The 12,272-nt window shown below is 44.6% G+C and overlaps 1 protein-coding gene across 2 annotated transcripts in view; it reads right to left on the bottom strand.

Moving 5' to 3' along the window:
* The window catches only part of ssbp4 (single stranded DNA binding protein 4), an 83,280-nt gene that overhangs the window by 21,969 nt on the left and 49,039 nt on the right, over window positions 1-12,272 (bottom strand). For both annotated transcript variants that reach the window (XM_063465939.1, XM_063465940.1), the window contains exon 5: window positions 928-1,017. In XM_063465939.1, the coding sequence (XP_063322009.1) occupies window positions 928-1,017 (90 nt within the window). The remainder of the gene's footprint in view (window positions 1-927; window positions 1,018-12,272) is intronic.

Below are 12,272 nucleotides of genomic sequence, written 5' to 3' on the forward strand. Positions count from 1 at the left end.
TTGCTTTGGTCCAGGTTTGCCAACCTACTTTTAAGTCTTTGCAGACAGCTCCTTTACATAAACTACAGACTGTCAGTAAATGGAGCTGTGTTGGCTGAATGTTGTACTACTCCTTTAAAGGCTCCTCTCCACAAGAAGATGTCCAGAGTTTCGCTAAATGACATCAAACTTTTGCAGGGGATGAATGCCCTCTTCCTTCCGTAGGCGTTTCACCTGAATTGCTCGTGGTATAATGTGAAAAATCTCATATTTGCTGGTGACTTCTTTCTTACTCAAACTGTCTGCTGTAGAAAAGCTGCTTTAAGCAAATTCAGATTTCCTTTTCTCACCCTCAGCAATTCACAGCATATCTTTGGGGGTACAGTTACTTTAAAACCTCAATTTTGTAAATGTTACTCGTTTAATGTGTGTCACAGTGTCAAATAAGGCTCCTATATGTCCTCATTTGAATATGAGAGAGTGACGGAAACAGAGAAAAGAGTGCGAGTGACCTCGTCAGCCTTTGAGACAGCCCTCAGAGAACAGTGATGACAGGAGGAATTAGTGAAGCAACACAGACCAGAGAAAATAGCCTCCTCTTCACTCTGCTTTTTCCTCCCCTCCCAGCAAACCCAACACCTCCTTCACTCGCAAACGCATTTCATATTCTGGAAAGCACACGGTAACACAGAAAACTCTAAGGGTAGAGTCTAGAGCAGCAGACAGAGCACCAGGAGTTAACAACCCGGGCATATGGACATATGGGATGGACGCAGAGAGACAGAGAAGGGAACACATCTGGACAGGGATTAGGACAGCTAAAGAGGCTAAAAAAAGGAGGAGGAGACAGAGGGATAGGCTTAGCCATGGCTAAGGGAGGGGTGATGGTTGGAGGTGATTGTGGGGGTGGGTGAGGGATGAAGTCAGACGGAAGGTCATTTTTCTTACTTGAAAGAAGCCCGGGGGCATGGGTCCTCCTGGCATGCCATCATTGGGTGGCATGTTGCCCATCACTGGACTGGGAGCAGCGGCCGCGCTCTGAAAGAACAACCACAACAAAACCAAAATAAAAGCCTCTGCATTTCCCTTCAGCGGATTAACGCACAGTCACAGGACAATCAGCAATCGGCAAGGTGTTAAAACAATCCCGTGTCTGCTGAAATTAATAGAAAGAGAGACGCACTGTTCGGAAATGATTTGCCATCAAACTTTTTTCCTTTTTTTCACCCTGATTGCGCTCTTTCTGGAGCAAATGGAGCAATTACAGATATCTCACGATATCTGACTGAGATATGATTGTCTGGGCGCTGTGATAAACCAATCGATGGACACAAAAACAAAATGCAAATATGGTAATTTAGTGGGAACATTAAGGAAGGAATTCTATGGGTTTGGAGTAAACTAGTTTCCCCGTTGCGCTAGGAATGGACAGCACTTTTTTCCAATAACTGCTAAAGTTTAAAAAAAAAACAAAAAAAACAGGGCATAAATGTGTCACTTGAATGCGTCTATGACTTGCATTGATTTCAGACTGTATTTAATCTTTTCTCTCACAGTAATAATGATGTTAAACATCAGGGAGAAGAGACAGATGTGGCGCTGCCTCAGTTGTGCCGACCGTCAGCTCATCGTTGGCATGGCCAGGGCAACGCAAGGAGCAATAAAAAAAAAGTTGCAATGATTCCTGTGGAAGAAGAACTGAAAAGCTAAGACCGCACAGATACCCTGACAACCTAACAAGCAGCCCGTCTTAATGTCTTCCAGACACGACCTAGATGTTGTTACTCCAAAGGCTGTGGAGGATGGACGGGTGTACCAAAGTATCAGTCACTGTTGCTTTCTCTTAAAGATGAACACAAACTAACGGCCTTAACTATAACCATGGGGTTTTTGATTAAAAATAACCAGCTAAAAGCCTCAATATCTGCTATTGACCATGGACGCACATCTACATAATTTACAAATGCACACACACAGCGCTCTCCTCCAGCCCTTCCCCCACTGTAACCGGAGCTCCGCTCACTTCCCTCCGTGCCTCGCCTGACCTGCACGGCGCAGACACTAACTAGCACGCCCTGGGGCCACAAGGCAGGCCGCGCACAATCGCGCATGCAAAAACTGCAGCAGCAAAAGGGTGTGAATCTGTGGGGCTCAGAAAACAACCGTGACAGAGCACGCATGTGGCATCAACAGAAGTAAGGCAAGAGCCAAAACTGGAAAGAGAAAGGCATAAAGGAGAGAGGGGAGACATTTAAACAGAAAAGGCTGGCAAACAATAGGAAGCGGGCCGAGAGAGGAAGAGCTGGAGAGCTCTCTCAGAGGGTGAGGAGAGGTCAGACAGTGAAGAAGAGCTTAGTACAGATGCTTCTATATTACTCTCAGGTCTATGTGTGAACTGTCAGTTCTTTCCAGCCTCAACAGTAGACAAGCACGAAGAGGAAGAGGTCAAGAGGATCTTCCAAACCATAAAATAAAGAATACAGCACACAGCTAAAAAAAATGGACACTCACCCCTCTTATATTAAGTGCTAAGCATCATTTTTCTTCCTTCCACTGTGACCTGGTGGCCTGGGAAGCATGTGAACTCTCCCAATGTTTCTTTTAACGCATAAATGCCAAATAACTCAGGTCTTAAATGAGACTCAGTCTCACAGACATCTGCGACAGGAGGACAACGTCTTTGGCCCCAAAGACTTTGTGGTTGAGTGTATATCTGGAGTCTGTTTAGCCTTCATGTGACAGGACAGAGAAAAGAAGACAAGAAAGCTGGGAGAAACAGTCTGAAAATCGTCGGCTACAGTTTGTAAACAGTTAATCAGTTTATTGTTGGTCTTTTTTAAAGTACATCTGTATTTGTAAACAGTGATTAGCAGATGGAACGGGAAGTCTTGTGTAGTTGTCCATTGTCCCCAGAGGCTACCACGATGTCCACACAGGAAGCAACGAGCAGCAACTCGGCAACCAGAGACCAGAGACATTCAGCAGCGACACAAACAGGTGCAAGTAACAGACATACGAAGGGGAAAACTATTAAACATAAAAACGTGAAATTCTCACTCGTCTTTTTGACCATCAGAGCAAATCAGGATCTGTCATTTAGGACAGATGCATAAAAAAAACTGTCAGAGCACTGAGTAGTTAAAATATGGAAAGAAAAAGTCCTGTATATGAGCACACACTATTGGTATGTAACCAAATTTCACAATATTACTTTTTACCGTGAAGGACATGAGAGCCTCGAATGTCCCCGACCATCACGTGTGGGCGGGGCTTTAGTCAGCAATCGCTTCCCAGGTTGAATGGGGCCCGACAGGTCAGGTCAGGTAATGGGGTTGGCCTAAGCAACAGGTTGGGTCCCATAGTGGGCTGGGCCCCAGAAGCATGATTGTGGCAGATGATTTGTGTTGTTTCAGATCTCGAGCCTGTGTGTGTTTGTGTGTGTTTGTGTGTGAGAGGGTTTGAATGGATCCATTATTAGGTCTGGTTATGCTAATAATCACCGCAGGATTAAAAAAAAAAGAAAAAAAAAGTGTTTTCTGAGTCAAGATGGAGTGTGTGAACTGCGAAAAGAAGTCCCCGCTTGTTACTTGGTTTTTGTGAGGGACTCTTTTGTGCATAATTTGGGCTTCTGTATTTCTACGAGCCATATTGATGGAACAACTGAAAAATAAAAATAAGGGCGCAAGACTCTGTAAAGCGTGCAGTGGTGTGCTTTTTTCTCCTGTTGAACAATGGGCAGCAAAAACAATGGGTTGAATACTGTACATATTGACATACATGCGTCCACACCAACACAAACACACACGTGCACGGTTAACCAACTGCGGTTTGTCTCAGCGCTTTAACGGCCGTGCGGAGGGAGGGAGGGAGAAAATAGGAAGATGAAATAAGAATGAGAAAAAGGAAAAGAGAAGATAGCTCGATAGACAGCAGGACATCTTAGAGGGAGGAGGAAGAGTGAATGGAAGTGGTGCTGGCATGTAAGTACGTGTGACGAGTGTGTGTGTGTGTGTGTGTGTGTGTGTGAGACGAGTGAGTGTGTGCGTACGCGCGAGCCTGCCTGCCTCAGCCAGCCAACGAGGCTCCACAGTACTCAGGTGAAGCAGCAGCAAAAGGCCCCTTCTCCTAGTTGCCATGACAACCCCGACCTCAGCTCCTGCTCTCCAGTGCCCATTAAAACCCTCAGGCCGTCAATCATCAGCATGGCCAGGGAGCAGAGAGAGGGAGAGAGGGAGAAAGCGATAGGTGGAGGGAGAGAAAAGCAAAAAGAAAGAGAGAGAAGAGAAAGAGGAGGAAAAGATAGAAAAAGAAACAGACGTGGAGTTTAAAGCAGCCTGTGGCTTTTGATAGCTGCTGCCCTTTTTGCCACAGCTATCTCTCTCCTTTTCTTCCCTCCGCACAAACAAACCCGATACACAAAACCTGCACAGTGCTAACTCCTCACCGCCGTCGCTCTCCTTCAGCTCTCTCTCCATCCCCACTGAGCCAGCCAATAATCAGCGCCGCATTTCTACGACACGTATTAGGCCCATTGTAGGCTGAAAAAAATTACAAAGCCGCGAGAGGGTAATATTCAGAGAGAATACAGTCACGAAAAAGCTCAGCTGTTCTCTGAGATTAAAGTGGAGCATCTAGGCGAAACAAAGCCTCGCAAATTTACAAGACAAAATATTTTTGGAGATTATAAAACGATAACTTCATCACAAATACCCGCGGATGTCACACGCACAAGACCGATGCTGATGTAAGCGGTGATGCTGTTGCATTAGTCCATTGTGTTGAAGCTGCTGATCCACAAAAGCCATCACCTCGTCCAAATCAGCACACGCTTTTTCATGAATAGGCCAAATTCACTGCAATCGTTCTTCCAGGCTACAATCAAAAGATTTGACTGCGAATTTGGTCATTATTTCAAAAAATGAGCCAAGAATCCAGCTCTTCGACTCTCCGCAGAAATGTTTACGACCAGTGATGCTTGTAATACGCCACTTTTATAACATTACTTCGTGATCCCGTCTTTCCCAAACACAAGGTTTTCTCTTGGTTCACTTGTAACTAATGAACTTACACGATTGATATGCGACATCTTCATTTCTTAACCCTGCATCCATCCATGCCGCCTCCATATTTTGCAAATGAGCTAAACGAGTTAAGGATATTCTCTCGTCTCTGCTGATGCGTGACGAGATTCACAGCATCGGAAGTCTTTTTGTGTCTGTGAGGTGCATCTGTTTAACGCTGTAGTTTTACTTGTTGGAAAGGCTCTTTCCAAAAGTTAGACGAATAGATTGATATCACTGTCATATCTTTTCTGGTAAATAAGCTAAAGCCAGAAGCCAGTAAGTTCAGCAAACACGGGAGAACAGCACACGAGGCTCAGCTGGAAGAGGAGCATAAATCTTTCCGTGTAACTCTTCAAGCAAGAAAACAAAGGAGCGCATTTCTCAAACTGTAATCCTCTTTAGCCAGAAGAGGAGTTCCAAAGGCAGACTTATCTTGTCATTCTATAATAACACAGACTGCACTGTGCTTGAGACAAAGGCTAAATAACGAAAATAAACTTCATATTTCAGTTTGTTCTCTTAGCGTTTATTAATTGAGACGACTCGAATCTCTCCAACGAGCGATAAGACGACCAGCAGCTGCCATTTTGAGGTGTCCCATGATGTGACATAACCACGGCAATCTTTACCATCGCCGCCTTGCACGAGATGCTAGAGAGGCATTATCGGAGGACGTACATTTGACAATTTCCTCTAACAGAAGGGGGTCTGCCCTCCTTTGGCCCCTTGTTGTGATCCTCTTTAGCGCCACGGTGGAGGCTGGCTAACCGGCTAGGTCCACAGACAGTGAGTGAGCGGCTCTATCTGCCCAGTGATCAGACCTCAGCTTCCAGGGGGTAATGGATCTGCCGTTATCTGGGTCCAGACAAGCAGGCCAACACACTGCTACCTGCTGGCCACAACAACACTGATACTGACCTGTTAGTATCTGTGTGAGTGTGTCTGAATATCTGTGTGGAAGCCTGTGTTTATTTCCGTTTCCAAGGGTTTAGCCTGACCTGACTGTACGCACACAGAAACACACCAAACCGCCCAAACCGAGATCCTCTGACCACAAAGTTCACGCATGCAGCCACACACAGAGTAACAGAGTCCAGTCCAAGCTCGTGTTTCCCCAAACAGGGCATCGCTTTATTTTTCTCTTTCATTATTTGTCTGCTGCACAAAAAAAGCATAAACTGCTGGAGAGCAGGTGAGATGAAGTTGTTAATGTAAACAACGAAGACAGAGCGAAGCCTTGTGATTCGGTTATGGCTGACATTCACGTAGAGTTACACAGAGATGTGTTTGCACACGCGTGTCTCACGCCAGAGTGAGCGCTCTGTTATGTGTCTATGTATTTAGTTCCTGTTGGTTTCATGTGGCCCGTGTGCAAACCAAACCAGGAATTACTTTTCACAACCCTGCTGACTGTCACTACGATCGCCGTCTCCTCCCATCTCTCCCATTTGTCCTTCTGTCATGGCCCTCCTTCTCCTCCCCTCAGCTTCAAGTGCTCCAATAACTGTCAGTGAAGTCAACTCTATAAAGATTAGCAGAGAGGCAGCTCGGTGTGAGCGGCGCTGCCGGCCGACAGACGGCTCCGATCGATGGAAGACAGAGAACTGCTGGGTCGCTCTGCCAGGAACCCTGCTCCAAACCCTGCCACATGGAAATCCCCTCAATGGCTGGGTCTGCTCTGTGTGCAGGCGCGTGCACACACACACACACACACACACACACACACACACACACACACACACACACACACACAAGGTATGCAAAAAAATCTGCATGGTAAGTATGCACAGGGGTGTTCTTGCACACAAACACACACATATGCTGTTGCCTTCCCATAGCTCTGGCAGCTGTTATGTCAATCAGGTGAATTAATTACCGGTAAACAAATCTGCTTGGGATCCCCCCGCAGTACACACACACACACACACAAACAAACACACACACATCCCTCCTCCTCGCACTGTTCCTGTCTCTGAACCATCTCCTCCCAACATTAGGGCCCCAGATGCCCGGAGCAGCCTCCCAGCTACCCAGTTATTGCTCTGAGCTGGAAGCCCAGAGGGAAGGCTCTGTGAGAGGGGACGCCGCCCGGATCTCCCCACGCAGCCCCGGAGCGCACACCTAAACTCCCACTACACCTCTCAGGATAACCAATCAACCCATGGCAATCCACACACTACCTGTCAGGGAAGAAAACAAATTACTGTGGACACACACACACACACACACACACACACACACACACACACACACACACACACACACACACACACAAACAGTGAGATGAAACAAACAAATGCAGAAACACAGACTATTCTCCTCGTCAACTGCTGCCTCTTGTAAACATCATATTGATGCGGTGGCTCTCTGTGGATGGCAGCTGACAGAGTGAAGAGGAGGGAACACCACGTGACCGACAAACAGCCTGAAATAAGGAAAACCAAGCAAACAAAAACAGAAATTTTGTTTGACGTTTAAACGTAAATCGGGAGGAATTAGCATTTTCTGGATCATTTCAATGTATTACTAAAGTTTTACTTTAGTTTTGGTCCTTGACAGTCTTAAGAATAAAAACAAATTAAGCAAAGAGAACAACGCGCCATCACCAAAAACACGAGAAGTCGGACAATCGGGGAGGATTTAAGAGGATTTAGTCTCATCTGCATTAAAGAACAAAGGCACACAGCAACAGCCTGGTTCAACTTTGACCAGATGACCTTTGCTGTGTGGATACACGTTTTTTGTGGATGATCACTTTTATGGCTTTATGTCCAAAATAAGTGGTTCTGTTGAAGATCCGGTTAACTAATATTTGTCTCCAGTCTGACCATCTGACCAATCAAATCAGGTTGACTGATGTCACCGCTGTCAGCGTGAAGGAAGAGGATTTTGCCGACCTCAAAAGGAGGAGGAAGAAGAAGCCGCCATCTTGGATCTTATTTAAAAAAAAAAGAAGGAAAAGTAAATGTATCTCTTTGATATATCACAATGTTAATATTTTTTAAAGGGACAACGTAACAACCAACCGTGACCAAATGTATCTTTTTCTTTCCCTTTGTGTTTAAGACTGTAGTTAGTACAAAACAAGCAATCTAAAAATGCTGCACTGGACTTGCAGAAATCTCATGAAATTAATAATAAAAGTAATATAATAAATAAAACATGTTGAAAATGACTTGCAGTATACTTTATGAAGTCTTTAACTCAACGCTAAAGCTAAATTCTGACTGAAATGTGACACAAACACGGATAAACTCAGTAAAACGCATATTTACGGAGACTAATTTAGTTCCTGGCCTCCTGACATACACTTGTGTACCTTCACACGCCTTTACCGGCGCTCGGCAGTTAATGACCAAAGCTTGGCGATGGCCCGCTGCTCTCTTGGTGACCCTTTCTGACACCGGTCCCCCCTGCTGGCACTTCTCTTTAATTACACACACAAACATGTGTGCAGGCACACAAACACACACTGATATTCAGCCCCTGCCTCCCACTCCGCCCGTGGCCTTTCACTCCCTCATTAGACAGTTGGTGTTGGGTGGAAAGCCACGACAGAACCAGAGGACAGGGTGCCGCGATGACGCTCGTCGGCGAGCACGCGCATACACACTTTAAGCAAAGGATGAGGAGTTACACGTGCACAAAGCTAAATGCCTAATTGAAGATTATTAATGCTGCTAATTAGGGAATAATAGAACGCTCGGAGCTCAGAGACAAAACCTAACAGACAGAGAAAGAAAGGTGTGTGAGTATTTGTCAGAGATAGGAGAAAAGGTTTTATCATGCATCCTTCCGCCCTCTGAAGTATGTCTGGCTATTTGCGGAGGTGAGACGCTCAGGTGTGCAGGTCAGACAGGGCTGCAGATCATCCCCGGAAAAAGTCAGACCTGATGATATGTGTCACATTTATGGCTCTCTCTCAGTGTTTGCAAAAAATGTAAATAAATGTTCGCCATTTATTTACATTTTACAGCTCAGTCCCACATCTACAGCGTGTCAGGCGCCGCGTGTCCGTGTCTTTCATCAACTGCCCTTTAACACCGAGATTCAACACGGCGAGCAATCCCTCATAAAGGAGGCGCAGATATCTCATCCTCTCTACACCAAGAACGCAATCCAGCCAAAAGTCATGTTGCTTTTTTGCCAAGCAGGCGAGGTGCTCCCTATTTTCAGCTACAAAACCTCAACCTCTGCCATCGCTTTCATTATCACTTTTTCCTCTGCCATCTCCAAGCAAAAAAAACAAAAAACAAAAACCAGAACACCACAGCAGAAAATCAACAGGTTCACAGCCGCTGTCTGGGCTGTGCAGAATGCAATTCTGGGAAATGTTGAGATGAAGCTGGTAACACAAAAAGGTACAGAATATAAATTATAAAGGAAGGAATGACCAAAACTTCTGTTGGGCAGGTGAATAAAAGCATCAGTGGATTTTCCCTTCATGCACTAAAACACACGTATGCAGACACATGTCGGGTATTCATATCTTGTGGGGACATCTAACTGACATTATGCTTTCCATAGCCCCTAACCCTAACCCTGAAAAATAAATGCCTAACCCTAACCATAACCAATTTTAACCCTGACACTAAAGCCACATTTTGAGTCTCAAAAATGCCTTCAAACATGTGGTGACCAGTATTTTGGTCCCCACAAGTATAGTAAACTTCCAATTTTTGGTCCCCACAAAGATATGAATACACGCGCACACGCATACGCACACTGAATTACATGAACTCACTCTGAGACAACTGTAGTGTGCGTGTACTACACACTGACATTTAATGCACAAGTGGCATTTATATATCTGTAAATATTTATTTTCTGTAGCTTCAGACATCCATGTTCATATTCATACATCCTTGAAAATGCTGATAGCAGAATGTGGATATCACACACTTTACAACAACACAAAAAACTTCTGTATGTTTAAAAAAATTCGCTTGACGTCTCTGCCATTAGTTATGCTTTCTCAATTTTTTAAATACTCTGGAAGAATGTAGGAAATGGAAAAACATGAGTTACAGCAATAAAATAAGGCCCGATCTTTAAAAATAAAATAAGATAAAATGAAACTAGACTGGGCACAGAAGAAAACAATACGTGAGATTATTGTTCTCACTGATGTTAGCGCCTAAGGAAGCAGAAGCATCCTACTCAGAAACACTGGAAAAAACTGCTGGACCACAGTGCCACCGTTTGTCCCAGTCCACCAAAACAATCATATTTTAATAGGACAGACTCTGTGTTCGGCTGCATGGGAATCAAATCTGTAGGGATTTTTTTTTTAAGTGCAAAAGAGGCGATAGAAGCTGCTTAAATCTACTGGAACGAGGCGACAACCGGCAATCCCTCACTCGAAAGTTGAAAATAAAATATAAGATGCTTTTATTAAAGAATTATTTACCTGTAAAAAGTTTAAAAAAAAAGACATGTGGGACACGTGTTGTTCATGTTGTTGTGCAGGTTTAAAGATCCCATCCATTCATTTTGGTGAATTTTATCAAACCCGCAGACTTGCTTTCACAATTGCCACTGTTGGAATCTGTTGCAGCTCCAACTTTGCCAGGATTTAATAATATAACATAACACTATAACAGCCAGACCTCCTACGGGACTATTAAAAATGAAAAGAGTCTCTGGCAACCTTGTTAGCAATATCTACCTCCTCCTTATTCTTTGGCATTCTTTCATATTCTCATGCTCACTTCTTCCTTTCTCTCTCACTCTGCTTTTTTCCTCATGTTGTGCTCACACAACTGGATTTTATTTCTGCAGAGCTAAGAAGGTGCAAGATGAAAAGGAGAAGGAAGTGGTGGTACCGTATACCGTGAACATAAAAAATATATGGAGAGAGGGAGAGCAGCCAAGGAGTTCCAGTTGGGCTGTGCACATTCCAGAGCGCCTAAAGCAATGTGGCGAACCTCAAAGCTGAAGTCAGACGTCTGCACATCGCAGTAGTTAAACAATTACCGTTGCGGTAATGCGTAATGTGGTGATAGAGAAAATTCGATGAATTACACCAAAGTTTTTACTGTCTTCTACTGTAACAGCCTGCAGATTTGTCTCACAGCCCAAATGCGATCCCGTCTGCTGAGCTGAGGTTGTGTCTGACGATTATGTTTAGCAACCAAAAGAAACACACCACACATTTAAAAAGATCTCACACCAGCCTAATCCACTCACCCCGTTTCTATTTTAATGTGTGTGTGTGTGTGTGTGTGTGTGTGTGTGTGTGTGTGTGTGTGTGTGTAGGCCCTGGCAGGAAGACATGCTCGCGAAGGAACAGTCCTCCTGAGTGCCAGACGCTGGGATGGGGGGTTGGGTATGCGAGACACATAGTCAGAAACACACACACACACACACACACACACACACACACACACACACACACACACACACACACACACACACACACACACACACACACATCAGGTATTCATACTTTGTGGAGACATCTAATTGACATGCTTTCCCTAACTATAACCCTAACCAATTGTAACCCTGTCACTAAAACCACATTTTGACTCTCTAAAATGCCTTCATACTTGGATTTCGGTCCCCACAAGTATAGTAAACTTCCACTTCTTGGTCCCCACAAAGATATGAATATGCGCTCACAAAAACACACACACAGTGAGAAACACACACACGGCACGCGCTACCAATTTCCATTTTGTATCTCAGAGGCACCACCACATAGGGAGCATCCACCTCATAAGTCACAACTAATGATTCAAGTATTTTGATAAATTTAGAAATTCACAAGAAGCCTGATAAGAAATCGGAGGCATGTCATCTCTTCCCTCACACTAAGGATGGATTTTAAGAATGTCTTAAACCAAACACACAGACTTCAGATGGGTTAAGCGGTCGGGAAAGCCATCACTGACACGTGTTTTTATTTTCTTGTTTTCAGATCTTTAAGATCTGATCATTCGCTGTATTCCCTTTCCATGTTATTCACGCAGTGGTAAATCTGCTGATCCCAGAATCTCGACAAAGTTACATTCACACGCCCGTTATCCTCTCTCCTCTTTTAAAAGAGCCTATATTCAACTTTAGCCTGATCAGCTGACTTGGTCCAGGTGCGGGGAGTTAATCAGGTTAGCGTCTTGTAACCCAGTGGCCTTGTGGACCCAGAAGCTGAACACCACCTAACCTTGTCTCCAGCCAGACAGGAGGAGGAGGAGGAGGTGAGGGGAGACAGCAAACCACATTCCCAAG

The sequence above is a fragment of the Pelmatolapia mariae genome, linkage group LG23, assembly GCF_036321145.2.
Source record: "Pelmatolapia mariae isolate MD_Pm_ZW linkage group LG23, Pm_UMD_F_2, whole genome shotgun sequence".
Classification (NCBI taxonomy): Eukaryota; Metazoa; Chordata; class Actinopteri; order Cichliformes; family Cichlidae; genus Pelmatolapia; species Pelmatolapia mariae.